General features: G+C 51.8%; 7 protein-coding genes across 7 annotated transcripts; 4 read left to right on the top strand and 3 right to left on the bottom strand.

The window, feature by feature from the left end:
- Window positions 1–944: 944 nt before the first annotated feature.
- On the bottom strand, window positions 945–2,989 carry PG994_006436 (uncharacterized protein; the record flags this gene model as incomplete). The annotated part of the gene is made up of 2 exons (XM_066857845.1): window positions 945–2,775; window positions 2,823–2,989. 2 exons carry the CDS (start codon window positions 2,987–2,989, stop codon window positions 945–947), a joined length of 1,998 nt encoding a protein of 665 aa, XP_066717114.1.
- Window positions 2,990–5,227: 2,238 nt separating this feature from the next.
- On the top strand, window positions 5,228–5,587 carry PG994_006435 (uncharacterized protein; the record flags this gene model as incomplete). Its single annotated transcript, XM_066857844.1, has 1 exon — window positions 5,228–5,587. The coding sequence occupies one exon, from the start codon at window positions 5,228–5,230 to the stop codon at window positions 5,585–5,587; it is 360 nt and encodes a 119-aa protein (XP_066717113.1).
- Window positions 5,588–6,092: 505 nt separating this feature from the next.
- On the bottom strand, window positions 6,093–12,204 carry PG994_006434 (Protein MLP1-like protein; the record flags this gene model as incomplete). Its single annotated transcript, XM_066857843.1, has 2 exons — window positions 6,093–11,800; window positions 11,913–12,204. The coding sequence occupies 2 exons, from the start codon at window positions 12,202–12,204 to the stop codon at window positions 6,093–6,095; spliced, it is 6,000 nt and encodes a 1,999-aa protein (XP_066717112.1).
- Window positions 12,205–15,323: 3,119 nt separating this feature from the next.
- Window positions 15,324–16,710, top strand: PG994_006433 (uncharacterized protein; the record flags this gene model as incomplete). The annotated part of the gene is made up of 5 exons (XM_066857842.1): window positions 15,324–15,388; window positions 15,554–15,749; window positions 15,941–16,160; window positions 16,208–16,580; window positions 16,632–16,710. The coding sequence occupies 5 exons, from the start codon at window positions 15,324–15,326 to the stop codon at window positions 16,708–16,710; spliced, it is 933 nt and encodes a 310-aa protein (XP_066717111.1).
- A 695-nt stretch (window positions 16,711–17,405) lies between these two features.
- On the top strand, window positions 17,406–18,178 carry PG994_006432 (uncharacterized protein; the record flags this gene model as incomplete). Its single annotated transcript, XM_066857841.1, has 3 exons — window positions 17,406–17,411; window positions 17,466–17,728; window positions 17,776–18,178. 3 exons carry the CDS (start codon window positions 17,406–17,408, stop codon window positions 18,176–18,178), a joined length of 672 nt encoding a protein of 223 aa, XP_066717110.1.
- Window positions 18,179–19,707: 1,529 nt separating this feature from the next.
- On the top strand, window positions 19,708–20,760 carry PG994_006431 (uncharacterized protein; the record flags this gene model as incomplete). The annotated part of the gene is made up of 1 exon (XM_066857840.1): window positions 19,708–20,760. The coding sequence occupies one exon, from the start codon at window positions 19,708–19,710 to the stop codon at window positions 20,758–20,760; it is 1,053 nt and encodes a 350-aa protein (XP_066717109.1).
- A 717-nt stretch (window positions 20,761–21,477) lies between these two features.
- On the bottom strand, window positions 21,478–23,529 carry PG994_006430 (uncharacterized protein; the record flags this gene model as incomplete). Its single annotated transcript, XM_066857839.1, has 1 exon — window positions 21,478–23,529. One exon carries the CDS (start codon window positions 23,527–23,529, stop codon window positions 21,478–21,480), a length of 2,052 nt encoding a protein of 683 aa, XP_066717108.1.
- Between the last annotated feature and the right edge of the window lie 869 nt (window positions 23,530–24,398).

Below are 24,398 nucleotides of genomic sequence, written 5' to 3'. Positions count from 1 at the left end.
TGGGGAGCAGCGCATTTCCCGAACCCTGTCGTGCGCCAGCCAATGCATACGTGTCCTTCGACGCAGCAATGGGCATTCGGCCCGCAGCGGTTGCCATCAGGAATGCAAGCATCCATTTTCTCCTGAAGGTGAAAGGGTCAGCAAAGCCATGTCTCTGAAATTGCATGAGAATAACTAAGGGAAACGGGGGAGGGATCAGGGTTCCGATCAACTCACAGGTGCAGGTTGGCTAGGGATTCCCAGAGAATAGGCTGTGGCGAAGCAAGCGGCAACAATGGTAAAGACTGAGAGCTTCATGTTCGTGGCGGACGCTCAATGTGAATACAATCGATTCGAGTGACTTTCGCTGCTATAGTATGAATGCGTCAAGGTAGTGTCGTACTGATGGTCGAGATTTAAAGGAGGAAGGTGTAGTTTCCAACCTTCGTGGCCTATGAGCGATATAAATATGTGCCGCCTTGCAAGTTTTGCACAACCAACATCAAATCTAGCTCAATGTCGCTAACTTCTGTCCTGTATGGCAGTTGGGCGATGCGAAGTTACCAACAGCCTTGGCGATGCACTTCTGGAATCAGTCACGCGAGACTACAACATCAGGACCAACAACTGTAAAAGTCATATGATCATCCAAGTATTATGAATTCCAACACGCATTTTGTATGCACTCCACATCGTCATCAGTCTTCATAAGGTGGTATGGCATTCTATTATTAGCAATGGTTTGTCATAAGTTTGTTGGATTTTACTATCCAGTTTTTATTAGTTCGTAAAGGTATTATTGATCCATAATCTATCCAAGCAATGTGTCTGTTGTGGGTTTTTTATACACCAACTTGACAGTCTCAGAGGCATGAAACTAAACTGGAGGAAAGACAATGTAGTCGTATGGACCCCCGTTTCTATCCTTGTAAGTCCAGAGACACAGTATACCCCTGTAAAAGGTGCTACTCCATCTTGAGTGCTTCTCTCCTCTGTTTGAACCAGCGATGATTGAGGACCTGCTCTGTGGTCAGACGCTCCTTCGAGTCGTATTTGAAGATGCCCTCGAGCAGGTCTCCGAATACTCTTTGTTCGTGCTTGTTCATCTGCCACATAACTATTCGGTCTGGATCGCCGTACCAATGCTGCTCAGCTGTGCAGGACTCGGCGACGCGGATGACACGTCCGCCGCGAGCATCGTCCCATTCACAGATGCATGGGTTGGAAGAATCGGGAAAGTTGTCCCTCTTGTAATGCCGCCCCCTGTTAATGGCGCGTTGTATGTCAGCCCTCACCCCCTGGTTGGCAGCAGCCTTGCCTGTACTGGACTCAATTCCGGTAAACTTTGTAGCTCTTGGGGAGGTACGCTCATCCCCATGGGTCTCGGGTGACTTCATAGTACTAGCGTACTGTGTGTCTTCCTTGCGCTCCGAGTCAACGGGGGATATGGAGACCTTCTGTCCCATACACTTGACTGAGGTGTCCTCGTCCGAACTATATTCATCACTAGTTCCGTCATAAAACATAAATTCTTGAGGTATCGGTTTTTCTGCGAGGTGGTTTGCAAATCTCTGTTTAGCGATGTTTAGGATACATTGTACCGTTATCGTCTTGCTGGAGACGTCGTTCTTGGTCCGTTGGTAGGTTCCGAGAGACATTGGTATCGCCAAAGGATCTCCTGTTTTCCAGGGCGTTTTGCGCTCCTTATCAACAGAGAATTCATCAAACTCCTCCATCTTCACGGACACGTCGCTCTTATAGATCTCCGGTAGCGGCCCCCAGCGCCACTCCGTTCCTTGTAAGACTCGGACCCATGTGTCAAACTCCGAAACAAGAACACATGGTGTTCGCAGCTGTACGAAGACACAGGCAAGAGCCCAGAGGTCGGTCGCTGGTCCTTTCGGGGAGCGCTTGAATAGTAGCTCAGGGGCTGCATTAGACCGGTAGGACATCTGCTCAGAAGGTAATTTGGCCGTCTCGTAAGATAAGCCGAAGTCTATCAAGACGAGTTTTCCAGTTCCGTATTTTGGTTCCAGCCGCATGGCGGACTTGCTTTGAAACATTTCGTCTGGAGCATGAGGATATGCTGGTCGGCCAGACAGTTTCTCAACTCTAGAAAGCCCTCTAGGGTCTCCAAGTTGTTGTTGCAGCTCATTCTGACTCAATTTGTCGACGGCGTCATCTGAGCGCAGTCCAATATTCTGAATTCGAATATCTCCATGGCAAATGCCTTTGTCGTGTAAATATTCCACGGCTCTAGCCAGCTGAAAGCAAAGATCGACCAGCAAGGTAGGACTATGAAGTCCGTACCCGGGTGGAGAGCCCGAATCCATTGCGGCCACGAGCTTTGATACGAAGCAAAGATGCCTCCCGTTTGGCCCATCTTGCCAGAAGTAACTTTCCGGTAAGCCGATATAGTGGTTCTCCAGCTCCTCGCGGTCGCTGTTCTCTAACAGTTTGAAGATTTTGAGCTCCTGGTTCTCTTCATTGGAATCCTTGGCTTGCAGTACTTTGACTGCCCGCCAGGAGGAGATCTCTGAGTCTTTGCATAACCACACGGTTGACCCATAGCCCCAGCCAAGCTTATCGACAACTTTATACCTGGCTCGATAGCCAAGTCTGTCTTTAGGCACGATGGGATGGAACCCACCAGGCCTATATCGCTCCTTATCCTCGTGATCCAGCTCTTCTAAAGGAATTGGCCGATACAGCATCATGTCTTCGAGATTGAGTTCAGGGCGGCGCGGTGATGAGCTTCTGTCTCGGCCAGGGCTTTGCCCCCGGCCTGAACCATGTCTTTCTTCCCGAGTTCCTTCCCGAGTTCCTTCGCCGCGGTTCCTCACTTCGTCGGATCTTCTGAAGTGGCGCCGAAAATAATCATACCAGAAGCTTCGGCAACAATCGCTCCTCCGGATGTTTTCTCTGCGTTCTTGGTATCGACTTGTTCTGGATCTGCGTCTGTCGCTTGACCGGATTTCATCGCGATCTCTATCGTAGCGATAGGGATCATATCGGTACCTATCATTGTGTTGCCTGTCATCCCGAGGATTACCGCTTCGGCTTCTACTCTGTCGGCGGCGATGACGTTGATGACGGCTTTGACGCTGTCTCCCGTTCCTTCCCGGCGTTGAAGAATGGCGAGGATCCATCTTCTGCGGGTTGGCTCCAAAGATGACTCAGAAGTGACATACACAAGTATTTCGACGAGCGTATTGTTGTCTAATCCGGGGGTTATCCCAGTAGGCTTCAGCAAGCGGCGTTTGGGTATTGTGAGCAAATTACTGGAAACAGGACAATCAAACCAGAGCCTTTCTCGGTGTTGTTGGGATAGTTGTGGGTGTAAAGGCCACTGAACAGCTCCCTTGAAATGGAACTCTTAGTATCCGTAATAAAGGAGACAAAGAAAAGCACCCCCACTTGAAACCCAATGTCTTTGTCCACACCCGTTTGCATCCGCTTGGGAGGTACTTTGGCCAAACCTCATGTAATAGGCTTCACTGTGAATTGAATGATAGACCATGTCCCCTATCAGTCAATTCTCCTCGAGAATCCTCAAATCATTGACATGGTTTCTCTTTGTTACTACGCGCCACAACTTGTGGCCAAAGTTCTAGCCTCTATCTGATAATAGACAAAAGTAATATAGTCAAAGACGAAGTATCTTCTATGCTAAAGACTGGATATATAGAACTACACCCTTAGTTACCATGGCTATAATTATAGGATTGTGATATGCCCTGCCTTAGATGCAGCATAGATCGACAGAACATTGAAGATTAGACAGCACAGCACATTCCCTTCCAAATATACCAATTACTAGCTATTATGGCTCAATACAACACTGCGATTGCACAAGACAACAGGTGGGATATTGGGATGCCCTTCCCACCTGGCAGGCCGCCCAAATACGAACCAGCGGGAGAGGTTGAACCAATAGGCTCAGGGCAGCTGGCTGACCCTGCAGCAATCTGGGTATATAGGCTACCAGAGGAGATCATGGCCCCAAAGGTAGCGATAGAGGAAATTGTCCAGAGAGCTGCGGTTATGGTAGGTGCGACTCACGCCTGGATTAGGTCTGGGGTTCATAACTACGGCTACGCATACGACAGATATGGCAGAAAGATCCCACTCTACGACGACGACGGCAATTTCGTCCAGTGGAAGTACATCAGAAAGGACAGTCACATCACCGTAGTTTTTGGCACCAGTGAGACCCACGCCGTTGTGCAAGGGCACATCTACGTGAAAGCCGATGCCATAGGCTCGCCGACAGGGCTCATGGACCTGGGTACTAGGAAGTACATCTGCGATAGCGACGAGCGTATATTCGAGCTCTGGAAGCATAACGAACACCGCAACGAATACATGCCTGAAGAGGGTGCTACCGGGGGTTTAGGACGTGGTCAGCCTGCTTTCGATCGTCCCCGTTGGCAAGAGGAGTTCTTGATGGATCATTACTGTCCTTGTAAGCACGAGAATGTGCGCCCTGGAGACGATCACTATTGCCCTTGCAAACATATCCAGCTGCTCGATGTGGATCACTGGTGTCCATACGAGCCTTGTCCGCATGGTTTCAAGTACATGATTGCAGCAAGATAGACTGTCTTTCAAGGGAAGGGGTTTCGTTTTCGGACGAAGTAGGTAATCCTGAGTGGAAGAGATAAGGGTCGAAAACAAAAGGTAAATAACGTGTTCAAAGAGGGACTATACACGTACATAATTGGATATATAAACATAGACTACATAAAATCTAGAGCTTCTTACGGCAAAGACTACTTCTTCAATTAAGGGGAAACCAGTGCAACTAAGAAAGATGAAGAACACTTTAACTATTCAAAGGGCGTGCCGTGCGTGCTTCGCCGCCTTCGGTGACTTGGCGGAGCTCACCAACACCATAAATAGCCCCTGAATGAGCATGGGAGATTCTACCAAGATGAACGTGCAGCACGGAGTTTAGAGGGCAAAGATTCCTGGTGCTGGACCCCCGAACAGTGAAGACGACTTGGTCTCCATCGCAGGACAGCCTCGAACCACTGACGGCAACGTCTCGTTCTTTCAGACCCCATCACCATGACATTCTGCACCAATTCCAAGTCGCCACAGGCACAAGACATAGCAGCGCGACTGAGCGGTATAAGCACCATGAGTAATATAGCCGGGAGGCTCTACCGACCCGGTATACTCATCCCCGTGGGAGTCCAACGAGGACATCACGAAGCGCGCCCGAGTACGTTCTCTTTCGCAGGTCATGGAGCCCACGGCAGCCGCCCTGAACCAGATATACATTATACATTACCAAGACAGCCGAGACGGCCACCGGGACAGGATGACCACCACCTACGAGACCGTGGTGGTGGTGCGCTGGGCGTGGCTGGCCCTGCCCATTGGGGTACAAGTCCTCGGACTGGCGTTCCTGTTGGTGGTGATCGCACCATCTACCAAGGCCCCATTGTGGGAGGGATCGCTTCTGGCGGGGCTATACCACGGATTTGAGCATGCACCGATAAGGGGTGACAAGGAGACGAGCAGCGGCATGGCGAATGCTGCCAAGAACACCAGGACAGCACTGGCCAGGAGCAGCAGCACGAAGGTAATCTTGCTAGATTAGTAGGAGAACGGAGATAAATAGCATCAAGGCAAGTGTCAAGAAGTTAGGAATTAGACTGTATAACAAAGGAACCTTTTTATTTATGTTAACACTTTTACAGCATTGAGCGCTGCATGCAAGCAAATAGCAACCTGAACACCATATCGCACAAGGCAAGCTTCGTGCCTGCTCGCTGTTCTTAACCAGACTGAACCGCCCTCTTCACTTTTCAATAGAAACAAGGAAACCAACCCGTGACTTTTCTTCTTGTCAACCGTCATAGTACATAATAGTGTGTATACATTTCATCTCCTCCTTCCATCCAAAGCCAGTCTAACCTACTGGCCCCTCGAATTACGTCTCAGTCTATTAGCAAGCGAGTCGGCATCGGAGTGGTCACCGGGCCGGGAGCTCTATTGGCCAGCAGGGCCGCCACCCCTCTGTCTCTTGGCGCCAGCACCGGCGTCAGACTCTCCTCGAGGCCTTTTGTTACCTGGCTGGAAGTCGCCGGCAGCAGCATTCAAGCTTACTCTACCTGCATTCCACCACGGACTCCGCCGCGACCACCTCTGGCAGCACCGCCCCGTGGTGCTTGGTATGGGCCGCTCGGTTGCCGGAGCCCACTCCTAGTTTGAATGCCAGGAGCGGGGATGTTACTCTTCGGTTGTGCAGGTGGGGCCTGGGGCAACGAAGATGGTTGCGGTTGCGCAGTGCTAGAGTTAGACGCGTTCACAGACACGAAAGGATTGGCGGGGGCCGAAGCAAGTTTGGGCAAAGATGAACCAGCAGCGGGCTTAGCGACCTGAGATGGTGCGCCGTTGGGGGCTGATTCAGTTGCTGTGTTCATGTTAGCAAGGATCAAGGAACTTCCTGATGGAGCTCTCGGCTTACCTGGTGGAGCTTTTGGTGCCGATGGCAACGTCGATGCTGCAGGCAACGCGGTACCAGGCGCCGGCTGTTTGGGCGCTGGCGTAGGTGCCTTTGCATCCTTGGCAATTGCCCAAACCTCGACGACTGGGCGTTGTGGTGTCTCCTTGGCAGCTGTCTCCACCACAGTCAGCTTGGCGGCGGCAGCTCGCGCTTTGTTGTCGGCCATATTGACTTGCAAAGTGGTCTTCGACTGGATCAGCTTCTGTGCTTGTTCCCTGGCCTGGGCAATCTTAAGGTCAACTTCGGCCTTTGGCACATGCAACTGCTCGCATTCATCCTTCAACTTCTTCGTCTCCTGGGCGATCTTTGACTTGATGTTGTTGGCCAAGATGGATTTTACTGTCGGGTTCTTGGCGATGAAGTCCCTAACCTCTGCTTCGTTCTCGAGATTGGTGGGTATCGCTGGCGTTCCGCTGGGAGTGCCTGGCACAGGTGTTTTCGATGGCGTTGCAGGCGGCTTTGTGTCAGCTGGCGTCGAACCCTGCTCAACCTCCCATATCTTTCTTTCCTGTTCGAGTTGCAGCTTGAATTGCTCTTGCAGCTTGTCTTTCTCCTGCTTGAACTGCTCCCTTTCTGCGTCCATTTGGGCGGCCTTCTCCTTCAGCTTGGTGTTCAGCTGCGCCTTCATCTTCTCACTTCGCTGATGAAGTCGGTTCTGCTCATTCTCCTCCAGTTCGCGGGCCTTGGCCTCGAGCTCAGCTGCCTTTGCTTCCGCTTCCGCAATCTTCTTCTCGAGTGCTTGACGCTCAGCATCGGACAAAGGAACAGGAGTAGTACCATTCTCCATGGTGACATCGGTATCCGATGCACCAGCTTGTGCTTGAGCCAACGCCTGGTCTCTTTCAGCAATAGTAGACTCAAGCTGGCTGCGGAGGGCTTCAAGTTCTTGCTCAATGGAAGCTTTCTGAGTGCTAACATTCTCAAGTTCAGATCTGGCTTCGGCGAGTTGCTTCTCAAGCTCCGTCGCGTTCTCGGTGCTTGCAGCAATACCTTCTTCTGCAGCCGGAGGTGCGTCAGTGGCAGCTGATGGTGCCGGATCCTTGCTTCGCGATGCCTCTTCTTGTAGTGACTGTACCTGCGCCTGGAAGCTCTTGATTTGCTCTGCGGCAGCCAGGCGTTCCTTCTTCTCAGATTCCAACTCTTCCCGTGTCGACGTCAGCTGTGTGTTGGCATCCTGGAGCTGGTTCTGAAGTTTGTCTCGTTCAAACATGATGGTGGCCTTCTCGTTGATTGCATCAGTCTGTGCCTGCCTCGCCGTACTAAGCCTCTGCTTGAACTGGTTTGTGAAGTTCTCTTTCTGCTGTGCCAGCCTGTTGCTGAGCTTGGTTTCACTCTCCTCCACCTCCTTCTCGAGCTCCTGTACTCTCTCCTTGAGTTTGGATTCGGCTTCTTGCAGCGCAGTCTTTTCTGTTTCCAAAGCGGCGACAGACTGTTTGAGTTCCTCAACTTCCGCTGGATCGGTGCGCCCATGTTTGGCCAAGATATCTTCCGTTCGCTTCTGCCAGCGGTCCCGGTCTTCGTGGAGCTGTTTGATCTCAGCTTCCTTGAAGGCCTGTTGGCTTTGCAATTCCTCAATCGTCGCTTCCAGCGGCTGGATCTTGGATTCCAATTCGGCGATCGCTGTCGACTTCGTTGCGAGTTGTTCCTCAGCCTTGCGGGTTTGCTCCCTCAAGACGGCGTTGCTTTCCCGGTAGACATTAAGCTCTTCAAGCTTGTTCATCAGATCTTTGTGAGACATGGACGCACGTTGGCTATCGGAGTTGGCATGTCGCTCTTGCTCAAGCTTCAGTCGAGCCTCGTCGAGCTGGGACTGGGTGTAGTCCAGCTGTTCTTGCAAGCGTTTGGCCTCGCTCAGCTTGAGATCGTATTGAACCTCAAGGATATCTTTCTCGCGACGAAGATAGCTGGCAAGCTCGCGTAGTTGACTCTCAGAGGATGAAGATGGCTGCGCATCGATGGCTTCCAGCGATTCGCCCATGGCCGCACGGTTTTGTTGCAATGCCGCAACTTGCGACGAAACACTGTCAAGCTGCTGATGCAGTAATTTGTTCTGTGCATCCGCCCCATCGTGTCTAGCCCGCAGCTCGGAAAGCTCCTGTTCCATCCTCTTGCGACGATCCTCCCAAGAGCTCTCATTTTGCAAAAGAGTTGCGCGAGCCGACTCCGCCTCGACTCTCAAAGTGGCTACTTCCGTCTTCAGCTGGTTGTATTGCTCGCGTGTTGTAGATAGAGACTTGGCTGTCTCTCCATGCTTGGTGACTTCATTCTCATAAGCGTGCTGAGCGTTACTGGCAATCTCCGCCTGGGTTCGCAAATCCTCTTGGTGATAACGGGCAGTCTCGCTGTAGTTGACCTCCTGATCCTTAAGGCGCTTGATCTCTTCATCCAGGATAGCCTTTTCGTCTTGGAAGCGTTGAGCCACTTCATTCTGTGAGTCGCGGAGAGTAGATAACTCGCTGTTGGATCTAGCAAGTTCAGCAGAGATCTCTTCTACACGTTGTTCGAGCTCCTTGATGGATCCATCCTTCGCGGCCAGCTGTGCATCCATACTCGCAGCGTATTCATCTTGGCTGGTCGTTATAGTCCGGAGATCCTCTTCAATCGCTTCAGTGAGTTCCTTGTATTCATCATTCTGAAGTTTGGCGTTCTCCAGCTGAGATTTGGTCAAATCAAGGTCGCGTTTCAAGTCAGCAGCTTCGTGGATAAGCTCCTGGATGCGCTCATCTGCGTCCAGTCCACCTGTTTGGTCCATACCGGCAGCGGCAGTACCTGGTCTGGGGGTGGGCCGAGGCTGAAGTCGCTCAGCTTTCTCGGTGGCGCTGTTCAGCTGGATGGTCAACTCGTCGTTGCGCACCTGAAGATTGTCTTTCATTGTCTTAGTGGCGACAAGCTCTTCACGGATCTTGCTGAGATTCGTTGAAAGCTCATCGATGCGCTTCTGAAGTTGTTGCGTGTCGTACTCTTTGCGCTGCTGTAACTTCCTGTTCTCCTCTTGCTCGTCGTTCAACTTCTTTCTGACAGAGCTTAGTTCGGCCTGCAGAGCTTCGATCTCGGATTGGGAGCGACGCTTGAGCTCCGCTTCGCTTATGTCACGCTCATTCCGGAGGTTTTCATGTGTTGCAAGTAAACCATTGAGGCGTGACTTCTCCTCCATGAGGCTTTCGTTGGTCTTGTTGAGTCGCTTTTCCATTTCTTGGTACATGTTCTTCTCCATCCGTAGGTTTGCAATCTCCTTGCGAGTGCTTTCCAGTTGGCCCTTGGTTTCAACTAGCTCCTCGATGGCTTGCTGAGTCCGTGTATCCTGCCGGGCGGCCGACTCGCTTTGAGCCTGGATCCTCTTCTGCAATTCCTTGTTCTCGCTTTGGGCTGACTCGAAATTGCTTTGTAGCATGTTGAACCGCTCCTGGAGAGAGAAAAGCTGGCTATTGGTCTTGGCAATCTCAAGCTGTAGGTTGTTCTTGGTAGTAGAAAGCTCGCTAAGTTGTCTGTTCAGCGTTTCTCTGTCGATTTTCTGCTCATTGCGATAAGCATCGAAGTTTTGTTGAAGATCTCTAAGCAGAGTCGTGTAATCAGAGGCATCTTCGCCGGCGACGGAATTCTGCTCGATGCTCGCCAGCACGTTGCTGTCTCTACCCAAAGCAGATGACATCTCCTCGGCTGATACCCGCTCCTCAACCATACGACGGAACATGTCACGCTCCGACATGATGCTCTTGGTTCTGGCAGCAAAAGTCCTGAGACGGTCTTCAAACTCCTTGATCTGTTCTTTTAAGCGGACATTCTCATTGTGATCCTCAATGGCCTGTTGCTTTTCTGAGGCCTCCGCGTCGTTCTTCATCTCCTCAGACAGTTGGTGAATGATCTTAAGAAGTTCCTGGTTCTTCTCTTGCAGATCCTTGACGTCACGGAATACAACCAAACGCTCGGTGACTAGCGTATCAACATCAGACATATCGTCATTTGTGAAGCCATCGGCGCGGGCGATGCGTTGGAGTTGTAGTGTCTCATCGAGTGTCAATTCTTGGTCGCGATGCTCCAAGTTGAAGATCATCATCTGCAATTGGGCACTGAGGTCCCTCAGCTGGCTGCGTAGGATGTTTCCTTCAACTTGGGCATTGGACAAGGCAACCTCAGCTTTCTTGGCCGCCTTCTTCGCGACGTCTCGCTCCTTGAAGCTTTCGTCGGACAGGTGAGACATATTTTGGATCTCCTTTTGCAGACGAACATTCTCAGAAGACAGTTCATCTATCTCAGGAATCTTAGCCTCCAACTGACTCATCATATCGTCAATCTCCTCGCGAAGCTTTTGATTCTCGAATCGCACACTCGAAAGTTGATTCCTCAAGGTGGCGTTCTCTGAGATCGCTTGTGTGGCCGAAGTCGTGGATTTTCTGGCAGAAGCAGGCGTTCCAAACGGCGAACTGGGACGTCCGAACATGGAACCGTTCATGGGTCGAGGAGTCTGGGGTGCCGAACCGGGAGGTGGAGAGGCGGCTGTTCGCGCAGACTCCTGAAGTCGTGCAATCTCGGCCTGCAGACTTTCCACCTCAGCTGTAGCTTGGTCGTAGTTCTGCTGAGCCTGTGCCAACTGCGCATGAGCGTTTCTGACAGCATCTTCGCCTTCCTTCTTAACCATGTCGACTCTTGACTCCACCTCCAACAATCGTTTCTTCTGGCTCTGGAGAAGCTCGTCCTTCAACTGCACAAGTCGTTCCCGGGACTCAAGATCTTGGTTGTAGCTCTGTTCCTTACGCGCAAAAGCCTCTCTCTCACGCTGCAACGTGGAGAGAACCTCCTCAGTCTTGTTCTGAGCCTGCTCTAGATGCTTCCGGAGTTGCTGCTCGGTACGTGTCTTGGCATCGAGTTCGCCCGTCAGGTCGTTGACCTTGTTCTGAAGTTCGCTCAAACGTGCGCCCTTCTCCTTTCGGTACTTGAGTGCCTCTTCCTGCTTCTTCTTTGTCTCGGTCTCGTAGAAGTCGGCACTGCTTTGCGCCATTGCTAGCTGTTGTTGAAGTGACTGTTCCCTGAATTTGACGGTAGTAGCAGCAGCTTGGGCCGACTGTATAGACTGTTGCAAGGTCGCAACCTCTTGCGCAAGCTTCAAGTTCTTCTGGTGCTGCGCCTGCAGCTCTTGCGAGAGACTGTCATTCGCTTTGTTTTTGGTCTCGATGATGGCAAGAGTATCACGATTCGAAAGCTCAAGGGAGCTTATGCGGGCGCGCAACGTGTCAACTTCGGCGGCCGAAGTGCTGCTTGATGATTTAACAGATTGAAGTTCGTTTTCCAGACTCTGCCGGGTCGTTTCTGAGAAGGTACCGTTAGTTCCATGTCGGCGGTGAAGTAGGATTTTGATGGGACGTGAGGCCCAAATGCGGACATGGTGGTAGTTTGACTCTGTGTGTGATATGTAGCTTACCTTCCTGCTTCAATTTCTCGCGGATTTCCTCGACATCTTTGAGCGCCTTCTTGGCGGTTTCGTTGCTGCGATCGCGTTGAGCTTCAGCACCTCGAACGTTTGTCTCGAGCTCCACTTCCAACTGCAGCTTCTGCGAGTACAAGCCATCATAGTCGTGGGCCTTTGTCATGACAGCCGCCAAGACGGCGTTGACGAGGTCGGCGGTCGGGTTGGTGGTGACTGAAATCAGTGTGTCCTCTGGCGTGCCCAGATGGGCCGCCAGGTAGCCGATATCGACATGGGCGGCGGCCATCTTATCGATGTCGAGCAGCCGAGCTTGGTGTCATGGGCAGTCGATGGGAAGATCGAGCGGCAATGTCGGATCGAGAAATGTCGCTGGGGGAGTGCGATGGCGACGTGGAATGATTTGTCGCGATGGAAGAGTAGCAGACCCCACGTAGTACGCAGTGCAAACAAAAAGATTTGCTATCCCTGGCGTGGAATCGACGACACACGCGAGAACGAAAAGAAAAGAGTTGGGTAAAAGGAATGACAGTCGCGTAAAACCTGCCGACCAGAACAAGCGGCGAGATCGAGGTTGGCCGACTGAAAGGTGGTGGATGCGAAGGAAATGGCAGGTCGCCAAAAGTCGAAAGAGATGAGAATTTGCTTTGAAGGTTGGCTGGAGCTCCAACTCGATGCTCTGTTTTCGGAATGGAAGGCGCGACTGGACTGCTGCAACGGTAAGGCAAGGCTGTTGTTGCTAGGTACCAGAGCGATTAGGTACCGGTACTGGCACTGGCACTGACGGTTGACGGGCAGCTTACTTGCGCTAACCTTAACCAACTAGCGCCTGAGCTGATGTGCTGGTTCTCCAGGCCCACTTTGCTTTTCATTCCAGCCTCCCCAATTTTTCAGCCTAGACGTCACTTACCTCTTCCTTGCCGTACCGCCAGACTGGTATCATCAAAGAGAGATATTGGGCGAGGAATTATTCAAATTGTTGGCCAAGAGATGAATTGTTCCTCACTATGGAATAAACGGCGGCTTTTCGGGGAAGACATTGGCCAAATTGGTCAATTAAGATCATTGTAATGACATCTCTACAGCTAGGTATGGTAGGTTCCAAGTAATATCACATTAGGTACTGGATAATGTTGTATTCAGTCCCATGGACAGAGCGGTCAGTGAACGAGCTCTGTAATGTACACGTCGCTATCATATATTCTAATCCGCAGATCAACTTAACCGTGAATGTAAGGCCATTTCCTGAAATCAAGCCAGCAGCACTTTCACTCAACAGAAAGCTGCAACCGAGAACAATGCTAAAGCAACCAAATGCGCCGCTATATGCACAGTTGGGCCGCCCAAGGTCGACGGAGCGGCTACGTCCCCGCCCACGTCGGACGTGAGACGCATATAAGCGCGATAGACTGGCCAGAGGTGATAACTCCCAAGAGCAGCAGCAAAGAATCCGTTGGATCGACGAGCCCCTTTCGGAGAAACCAGCATCACGACAGATAAGAGGACGGTGGAGAGCAACAGACCACCATATTGCCTCAAGATCAGCTCTGCTGCTGGTGAACATCCAGGTAATTGCTTCTCCGGGGTTAGAATGAAGCTGAGGGCTGCCGGAGTCTCGATGATGGCGTGCCAGATGTAGGCCGACTTGGACCACGAAGGTGGCGCCATGTCTGAGAGTCGCCTATATTGGGATTGGTATTGGTCCGCAGTTGGCGTTCTCAAGTCGCAAGGGGTCTTTTCAGATTCGTAGAAGAAGTATAGAGCAATCACGAGATCTCGGATATTGATTCAATCTCTAAAACCAATGTTATAGCCTTCCTCGAGAATAGGAAGTGTTTGAGGATCGCGAGACGACCAGTCAAAATTGAGCGAAGTGGTTAGGTAGACAAGCATGGATCATAGCTCTAGCTGCATTATTATGCCTACGGTACGGAATTCTTCCGCTGTCGTTCCTGATCTTGATGATTGAAGCGTTCCAGTTCCAGCAGATGCGACGACAAAGATGTTTCTTCCGTAGTTGGAGGCTCTGTCTCTCTTTTTTTTTTTTTTTTTTTTCATTCTTCGCAGCCGTCGAAAAGCTATGCTGCCTGCTTCTACACTCATGATCCCCTTGGATTGTGTTTCTGCCGTTGCGACTCGCCGCTACCACAATTGACTCCAGGGTCGTTACAATCTACACTCTTGGTACGGCTGAATATATTGTGTCCAGGCTATCCTCACTACGACCCAAGCTCGTTCTCAAAGTCGAATGCCACAACACGCTACGCTTGAGTTTTGGCAGGCCGGCGCGTTCCTGGATATCCTCCACAAGCGCCAACTGCCTCCCCATACGAACTACTTATAACGCCTAGCCACAAAATATCGAGACATACCCAGGCTGCCACGTCGAAAAGGCGTGTGATTCCCGGCTTGGTCTCTCTATCATACGGGTTCTTGAGACACCGTCGCGAAGGATTGGCGTGGCTGTTTACCGCTCGACTGCTCAGCTGTATCAGTGGGGGGTCACAATGGCGCTTCGCTTTGGCTTGTCTAAGATTGGTCTGGCCATGTCGGAGTAAGACTGGCTTCCCGCTTGGTGATGGGCGCTTTTTTCAGCTGCCAGGGGTTCTCCACTCCACTCGCTAAGGCGCAGGCAGCAGATATCGCAGCATCGCTCACGGGATATCATTCGAGGAATGCCAAGAGCTGAACGCTTCGAGTGGCGTCTCCTCAAGAGATTGCAAGCCATATCCCTGATTCGGTCCTCTGCTAGTCTAAGAGTGAATCTCTTCGCATCAGACTTTATGTCGGGTTTTCACCATTTCGCAACATCTCCTTGAGTTGCACTTGATACTATAATACCCGTCCTTAATCGGGGCTGAGGTTTTCGAAAAATGCCAAGTGCAAGTAGGAGATGGTTACTATGGCTGACCTTGGGGGGATCGTTGGCGGCTGCTTGCGACATCATCTATGTGACAGACTTGACAATTTACACAGAGTTGATGAGTTGGTATCATTTGTGATTGGTGTTGGCCACTTGTCGTGGACACCTTCCATCACCACGTCGCCAGAGCATATATTATCCTACAATATGCAGGACGCCCTGTACCTGGTTTCATCATGTGGGTGATAGAGACTAACATCAATATAAAAAAGGCGCCCTGTGCTGCCTCGGCACTGTCTTATAATGTCATGTCGATGACCTACTCCGCCTGCCCGCAGGCCGTTGCCAACTTGCAGTCCTGCGTCTGTTCGAAGGGCAACAATCCCTCGTCACTACAGTCCGCCATCTCGAAACCCGTAAGCTACAGCTGCGGGTCGACTGCGACGGCTGACCAAGCCAGCGCTTCGAAGATATACGCCGCCTACTGCAATCAGGCAAATATCACGCCCTTCCCGAAGCCGATACAAACGGTCTCGCAATATATCATGGACTTTCCAGAATGGGCTGAGCTTGCGCCTTGCGCGGCATCTGCAGTGTCCTACAACGTTATGTAGGTCTTTCACCTGAACCGCTCATCCTACCATCTGGGCATAGCTTCGTTCAGTGCCGTTTTCTGACTTGACAAAAAGGAGCATGGTTCGTGGAAAGAGACCCAAAGCGACTTTTAGAAGCCTAACGATCTATGGACGTATGATCTTTGCCCTACCGATGCTAGCCTTCTGGCCCCTTGTGTCTGCAACAAGAATCAAAATTCCCTGAGAGTCAGCCAGGCCATCAATACATCGCCCAAGTCGTCCTGCTCAGCCCACACAGCCGATGTGTCGTCAGCGCAAGCTTTGTTCGCCGCATATTGCGGCCTTAACAACGGCGCATCTTCGTTTCCTGCCCCGCCGAACCCGCCAGGTGATATAGTATGAGCCCCCTTTCCAGTCCTAAAGTGGAATGAGATACTCATGCTCTTTTTAGTGACTCATTATGTGACCGACATGGCCGGGTACCGGTCTCTCGCACCATACGCTCAATCAGCATTGTCATCTGGCGTGTTAAGTGCAAGTGAATCTCGGGGCTCTGTAGAGTTTAAATCTGACACCGAATATCCCAGCGAACATATGATCTCTGCCCTCCAGAACCCAAAGCGTTGGCGTCTTTTGCATGTATCAAGGATGGTATGCCCGGCCCGGTATCTGCAGTAATCACGAGTAGTGCGAATTACTCTTCCGATAAAACTGCATCAGCAGACATTAGTTCAGCCTTGAGTGTATGGGACATCTACTGCAGTGCTGCAAAAGGGTTGACAGCCCCAGCTGGTATTACGGAGTCAGGTATGCGAAACCTACCCATTGCGAACTTCAGTATACTGATCGAACAGTGGAACAAACGACTCCTGTAGCCAGGACTGGCAGTGCCAATGGAGGCGGCTCTGGTCCACAGCCTACCGGAAGCAACGGTGCTGCTGCAGGCTCGGGCAAAGGGGCCAAATCGAACGTGACAGTTATTGCTGGGGCTGTGGTCGGTGTCGTACTTGGGCTGGGAGCCATCGGCGCGGTCCTGTTTTACTTTATGTGGCGGCGTCGCCATGCCCAGGGTGGTAATCAGGAAGAGGTCACCCAGAACCTCACGACTGCCCCAGACAATGGCTCCGGAAAGCCCGAACTTGACAGTACCGCACTCGCTGTTATGCCGGCCCTTCTCTTGGTGCAGGCCATCACTTACCACCCAAGTCGGAACTGTCGTCAACGCCGGTGCCACGGCCCCATCTAGAGCTTCAAGGAAGCCATGGATTGTCTTCGCAGATGTGTCCCCCAGTACCCGAAGCGTATGGGCAAGCACTTCATGAAGCCCCTTGTCAGCTCCAGGGAGAAGGCCACGTAGCGCCAATACAGACCGCAGCAGCTACATACCCTTGTGAGCAACACATGGGGTGGCAGTCGGGGCCAGTACATGAAATGAATGGTGGATATCGAGGGGGCCACTACTAAGACGAAGGCATGTAATGTCAAACAACGGCATACAGTGCGACAAGAACACTGGTTCTGTGTCGCAATTGACTATGGTTACTTATAAGAAATACGCGGTTAATGTCTATTGTGTACGATGTAGGCAATTTGTCTCGGAAATCAGGACAAAGCATGTCGACCCCTTTGCGATGAGTGTTGATGGGTGGCTAGACGGCCAACTATCCTACTACAGCCAGCTATTCCATTGCCATCCATCTAATTCCTAGCTATCCCGTTGTTAACTGAGGTTACGTGAACGCACATTCTTCGGGCTTACTCTACTCACATGATAGATACCCATTATGAATCCAATGTTCGGGGTAAGGCAGGTGTACATGGTATTGCATCGAGTTGCCGCGACATGATTAGAGCTGGCACACAAGACCTACACCTTCCTTCATCGAGTGAGTCACGAAGTTGCCTCACACGATCGGTCCTGTCTTGCCCCCCATTACTTGCTTGCTCTCTCAATCCTTTTCCAGCGTGGGAATATCGCAAGCCGGTCGACCAGTTTGCTCTTCAACCGCACCGCACTCGAGCTCCTAAACTCGCAAACCCACGTTGCTCACAATGAAGGTTAGTTTAATCTGGATAGCCAGCAAGTGGCTGTATCTAACAAGCTGGTGCTAGGTCCTTGTCATCTCCTTCCTGGTCATGCTGGCCATGATGGTGGCTGGTACCCCCACTGCAGGCGTGTCAGACACCTCTGATGAATCGCCCGCCGTAACCCAGCCCAGCCTCCACGAGGTACAGGCCATGTTCACCGAAGGCGCCAAGCTTCAAGACGATGTCGCTCCTGTTACTCCCGCTGATCCCCAGTTTGCCGCTATGGGTCCCAAGGACAATTACATCGTTGACTGCGGTGGTTCGTATATCAAATCCTACATGTGCTGGTGAGTTAGCCTACCCCATCGCCCTTTCATACTGACGTGATCGCAAGGTACTACAACAACACTCGCTGCTTCAGTGGTCACCTGACCTCCAATGAGACGAAGTGTCTCGAGAATTGCCAATGCACTAAATGGACCGAATCATACTGGGGTCCTCCAAGCAATCGCGAGCTGTCAAACGATACCCCTGCCGACAGCGAGAGCTCGCACACGGCCGAGCGTGGTATGGACCATCGGGTGACTCCCTCGAACAATGATGATAAGGAGAAGAGAACTGTGGAGGAGGATCCTGGCGTTTACGACTTGTCCTGCCACTCCGAGGATCAGATCTCCAGTTGCCATGGTGTAGGCATTGACTGTGATCAAAACGGTCAGATAACGGGACCGCAAGTGGCGTCCTGCTCGCCGCCCATCTGTGTGTGTCTTCAACGCCCAGGAAAGATATTGAACTAGCTGTATCTTTGGGGCCTGTGATATGGGTTTGGCAAGCAGTGCGTATTCGTTTCAGGCGGGAACATCCATGTAATCTCTAGATAGGCAAATCAACCAGTTTCCCAGCGGATCCGAGTAAGCACTCCTCGGTACTTGGCGCCGTGTGAGCGTTGATCTTGTACGAATGGGGTCGTTCGAATGCCGCGACGAGGTTCGTGGAGACATTCTGAATATTCCGTGTGGTGCGGTGATCCGCTACTGGCAGAGTGAGAATGATACTCATTGTCGGCGATAACTGATACTTGTCTCATTATTGACAGTGACCTGCGCTCAGTGAGTCATATAAGCTGCATCTTGATGGTCTCTGTCGCTGCTTTCAAATGGCGGTATGTATGTTACAGCGTATCGGCCCTTCCCTACCTAGGGGACTTAAGAACGGAATTACCGGCTTTAAAGAGACCCCTCGCACAACAGAAGCGCAAACTCCTTTTTCCCCCGCCAGTTTAAGTGGCCAGTTATGGCGAGACTTGGGAGGGGAGGGGGGCACCAATGTGCTGCAGATGCAGGTTAGACAATGCTTCAGCGGCTCTTATTTACTGTATGTAGCTTACTTACCTCACAGGTGGCTGCACTCGGTTCGCTCGTACCCGAACGGAGATGTTACTCCCGGACGATCGATGTGCAGTTGTTGAAGAAGTGACGTTGATATTGCATTGGATGGTTACCTTGGTTGCTTGGTAGCGAATCGGTTGGCACATGCAATAGCCGGCATTGCAGTGCCTAACTTTAGACACAACTTTCGTCCAAGTAAACGCCGATCAGGGAATATATGGATTTCTATGGTGGTACAGCGGAATAGGATTTGTCAGCGTCGGACCTATCATCACAGGGGGCATAGAAGAATGAAATAAGGATACTATCTCCGACGATGAGACTTCGAACCTCGACTGTTAGCGAAGCCATATCTGGGATAGTTGAACTCATCAGAGAGTACTTGAGTGCCCCACCATAGCTCCTTGACAACAGCGCGGGGTAATAACTGGCGACGTAGGCAATTTCATCGGGAAACAACAATGCTTGCCGGTTGCGTCACGACTCAATTCCTCTCTGTATGCTTGTCATGTACGTCGTACGCACATACTCAATCAACCGTGCAAGAAGCTGCCCACTCCCGCGTGGCGTGCCGCGTGCGGACAGTCTCCTACTACCATGACACCCCCGTAACCTACTTACTCCATATCCAGTTAGAAGGCGATAAGATCCAAAACATGAGTGCATGTGTTGTGGGTATGCATGTAGTAGGTAGGTAGATACAGTATGCAGGCAGGATGATAATACGTAAACAGCACTATCCAAGGTAGGAAGCCGGAGAGGTATATATCTCTCAGAGAAACCCCTCCCCCTCCTCGTCCCGTCCGAGACTCCCAATTAACCTGCCCCCCCCCCCAATCCTGTTTATGTATCGTCGTCTCTTCACACCCAGTTCCATCCGCACATTCAGCACCACCTTGACCAGACACGCCACCACCACCTCTACAAACCCCAGCAAGATGCCCGCCGTCAAGTCCATGTTCGACCCCAAGGACATGCAGTTCCGCCACCTGGGCCCCACGGGCCTCAAGGTGAGCGTGCTGTCCCTGGGCGGCTGGCTGACGTACGGCGGCACCCAGAAGGGCGAGATCGTCAAGCAGTGCCTGCAGACGGCCTGGGACCACGGCATCAACACGTTCGACACGGCCGAGACGTACGCCAACGGCGAGTCCGAGGTCGAGATGGGCCAGGCGCTCAAGGACCTCGCCTGGCCGCGCGACGAGTACGTCCTGACCACCAAGGTCTTCTTCGGCACGGGGCGCAAGGAGCCCAACACGCGCGGCCTCAGCCGCAAGCACGTCGTCGAGGGCCTCAAGAGCTCGCTCGAGCGCCTGCAGCAGCCCTACGTCGACATCGTCTTCGCCCACCGCCCCGACTACGCCACGCCCATGCGCGAGATCGTCGAGGGCTTCACCCAGGTCATCCGCAACCTCAACCTCGCCTACTACTGGGGCACCTCGGAGTGGTCCGCCACCCAGATCATGGAGGCCACCCAGATCGCCGAGAAGTACAACCTCATCGCCCCCGTCGTCGAGCAGCCCCAGTACAACGCCTTCCACCGCGAGCGCTTCGAGGTCGAGTACAAGCCCCTGTTCCAGCAGTTCCAGTACGGCACCACCATCTGGTCGCCCCTGGCTTCGGGCCTGCTCACGGGCAAGTACAACGACGGCATCCCCGAGGACTCGCGCTTCGCCAATAACAAGGCCTTCTTTGAGAACACCATCAAGCAGCTACAGTCGCCCGAGGGCCAGGCCAAGATCGAGAAGGTCCGCAAGCTCACCACCATCGCCGAGAAGCTCGGCGGCAACGCCTCCCAGCTCGCCCTGGCCTGGTGCATCAAGAACCCCAATGTCAGCACCGTCATCCTCGGCGCCACCAAGGTCGAGCAGATTCAGGACAACTGCAAGTCCCTTCAGCTGTCCGAGAAGCTGACCCCCGAGCTCATGGAGGAGATCGAGAAGATCCTGGACAACAAGCCCGCGCAGCCTGCAACTTTTGGCCGTGACCGATAGGTGCTAGGCTAAGCTAGATGTATGAAATTAGAAGCACTCATCGAAGAATACCAAAAATGAAATAATGCAAGACTCCATCAAGACACCTGTATATTCTTTTCGTTGCTGAATCTGAAAACTTCCAAGTGAATTATGTGACCCCTTACATTGGCAAGCTATGACCTAACGGCCCTGGTGCATGCTGGTTTAAACTTGAGCGCCAAGATCCCTTGCATAGAGAGCTTAGATAACTAATCCAGGTTGGACGGACGTTTTGTTAAACGTCAAATATGCCACAGAAACAATACACAGCAACGTCCGCTGAGCAACGGAATCTGCTATAGAACTGGTTTACGTTACAGGGATCAACAACCCTATATAAAACGACAAGAAGGCAGCAGAAGTCGCCCGATCCGGTTCCAGGATGTGCATATCAAATAAGGTCTTTATTATCTCGTCTCTGGCTAAAAGACTGCTTGGTGGTTTAATATGCGACGATTATAATTAGAGGCCCCTCTTGGCATATAGGTAATACCCCCCATTAACGCATAGGCATATCGGGGAGGGTAAATCTGGGTATCACCTTCCTTATACGAGGCTCCCGCTACCCCTGTTCGTCATCCTCTTCGCCTACCAAACAGATGTTCGGCGTCTTTTGGTACACATATCCTACAGGCCAAATAGAAAAAAAAAAACTTTCTCATCTTGCTTGCCATGCCTTGGTCGGCCTGGCATCAATCAATAACCGCCATCATCGCCGTAGGGGTCTTCCTCGTCTCCGTCCAGGTCCAGCAGCTGGTCATTATCGGAGAGCGCTTCTTCTTCACCTTCGTCATCACGATCGTATGTGTCCGCAAAGGGATCGTCATAGACACCGTCGCGCAACTGTTCCATGTCTGAATCGGGCTCGGAGCCAGCCTCGGGTGAAGGTGGGACGGGCACTTCAGAGCGGAAGAGCTGCAGTCGCTCAGCTAGGGAGGGCTTCTTCTGGGGCTTATCATCTTCGGAGTCTTCTTCGTCGTCTTCGGATTTGTCGTCGCTTGCGCTTTCGGCTTCGCCCTGTTCTGTAGCCGAGTCATCGTCGTCTGATTCTGGCATGACTGCCCTTCTCCGTCGCTTGTTCGATCGTGACTTTTCCCCTTCGTCCTCGAAGTCAGACATGACTGCGCGTTTGCGGCGGTTCCTCGGCTTAGTCTGTTCTCCTTCGTCGATTATATCCACTTCTTCCTCATCTTCCTCCGAGTCTGACATAACGACCCTTTTACGGCGCGTTGTAGGCTGGGCATCCATTTCTACCTCATCTTCACTCTCATCTCCAGACTCGTCTTCAGAATCTGCTAGCACACGGCGTCTTGGCCGTTGGACGTTGCGCACAGATTCATCTGCTGTGTCACTTGCTTCGGCATCACTGTGGTCGGGTAACTCAGGTTCGACGCTGGAGAAGTGTGCAGACTCGGGCTCGACGCTAGAGAAGTTGGCAGACTCAACTGCAGTGGCAAGATCATCGGGCGATGGCGAGAAACCATTAAAAACAGATGTGTCGAAGTCCTGTTCCGACACGTCATCGACGACCTGCAAATCATCCTCATCGTCTGAAGCTTCATCCTCATCGATCGAATCATCGTCAATACCCTCACTTTCATATTCGTCAGGAGAGAGCTCATCTTCTTCATCCCCTGAAAACTCATCGGAATGCCAATCATCCGCCGCCTCCCAGTCGCCGTCCACTGGGTAGATCTCTCTGAGTTTGTCATAGCGGTGCACACCGGAGCGTTCGAAATCGAATACCACAATTGGCCATATAGTTTCCTCTCCTATCTTGATGACTGAACATGTCTGGCCGAGTGAGGAGTTATCTGCGTCCTCCTCATGGCCAAAAGCTGGGAGATCAGTGTGCTCGCGCTCCTTACCCTGAGGCCAGCAGTAAATGGCTTCGTAGTCTTCACCCAGGCCCGTATCTAGCTCTTCCACCTGGAGATGATACGTCTGGACTGCATCAGAACCACACCATCGCAAACTTCTCGTCCGATGCGTACTGGCTTGTGTGACGAAGTAAGTCGATTGTAGGTTGGGCCAGTGCGGACGTTCCGTAGAAAGCAGCTCGTCATATTGGTGCTCGGTGCCTTCAAATTCGAAAGCGATGTTGTGGATTTCCGTGAATACGTCGCTCTCTTGCCATGAAGATATGGAGGCAAAGTCTCTAAAGAAGCCAGACACCATGATTATATCCGATGCCTTTCGGTAGCGAATGATGCCAGGTTCTCCACCTTTCTCGATCGCATCAGGGTAGTACTTCAAGGCATATTCACGAGATTCTTGGTGAGTAGCCAAAACAGCTCTTGCTGGTGCGGTCTGACGCTCCAAGAACGGGCCTTCATGGAGCTCGTTGGCGCCACTAAAAGGCATACGGAAGCCGAAGATGCGGGCCGGGGCGCTCATGTCCGGATCGAAGAACTCCCAGATACGCTGGCGAAGCTCGGGCGGAAGGCGGGTGAACTGGGGAAAGGACTCGAATTCATACCCGTCCTCCGATTCATCATTGGACTCGTCCTCGTCGCCAGATTCCATGGCCTCGATATCCAGAAAGCCATTGTTCTCATCCTCGTCGGACTCGTCCTCGTCGTCAGATTCCATGTCCTCGGGGTCCAGGGAACCATGGTTCTCATCCTCATCGGACTCGTCCGACCCGTCGGAGCTAGATTCATCGATATCATGATCAACTCCATCATGCTCAGGAGCCGGGGATCCGGAGCGTTCCGATCCCGATTCTGACTCTGACGCTGACGGCATTCTCTATCAGGCGAGACTGGTATCCAATGCAGATGAGTCTGCTTCACCAAGCTGCGGATTCCGGACTGGTTAACGCGACTGATGCCAAGTGATTGGTACGTGCCTAGCAAGATGACGAGGGCTCGATATCCAGCATGGAACTAGCGACTCGTAGATACTACCCAAGGCAGTTGCTATATGACAAAAACGGAAGCTGAGAAAAGCAGGAACGTGTATGACAACAAACGCGAACCTTGTGAGATGTGGCTGTGATTTGATGTCTGTGAGGTCGAGGTAGGGATGGTTTTGAGTTGAGCCACACAGCAAGAGCGGGACTGACTGCAACTTGACCTAAATTAAAATAATGCAGGCGGGGCAGGACCCACCTAGGAATAGTCCGCTATTTTAATGGGGCCACCTGAAGTATTCACACCAATCAATCCATGCTATCTAATGTACCTTCGTGGATCATGATTATGAAATACATGTAGATATATGAATCTGTAAAGGCTCTTGAGGGAATATGATTTGATATACTGTCGCCTTCATATTCGAGACTTCAAGGAGTTGGCCCGGAGCAGACAAGGACCTACCTATTATTTCATCACCGCTTTCGTTGCGACTTACAAAGTACCTACATAACGAAGTCTCCCTTCCTGGAAATCGGCATTTAGTATATATCATTGCAGCATCAACTCCCATGTCACATATTCATGAAGGTAGATCGAAAATGAAAATGCAGGGCTCCATATTGTGTCAAAAGCTCCCCTGCTTTTAAGGTGTAAGATACAACCTACATATACATGTACTACCAGGGTGCAATATCTACACCAGTCCCAGAAAGACCCTTTGCCTCCGGAACGCCTTCTGCAGACCGCAGACCCGGTATC

Source organism: Apiospora phragmitis, assembly GCF_038363925.1.
Source record: "Apiospora phragmitis strain CBS 135458 chromosome Unknown utg000006l:1.0-5683423.0:1.0-5690449.0, whole genome shotgun sequence".
Taxonomy (NCBI): Eukaryota; Fungi; Ascomycota; class Sordariomycetes; order Amphisphaeriales; family Apiosporaceae; genus Apiospora; species Apiospora phragmitis.
This window is presented reverse-complemented; position numbering and strand designations above follow the sequence as displayed.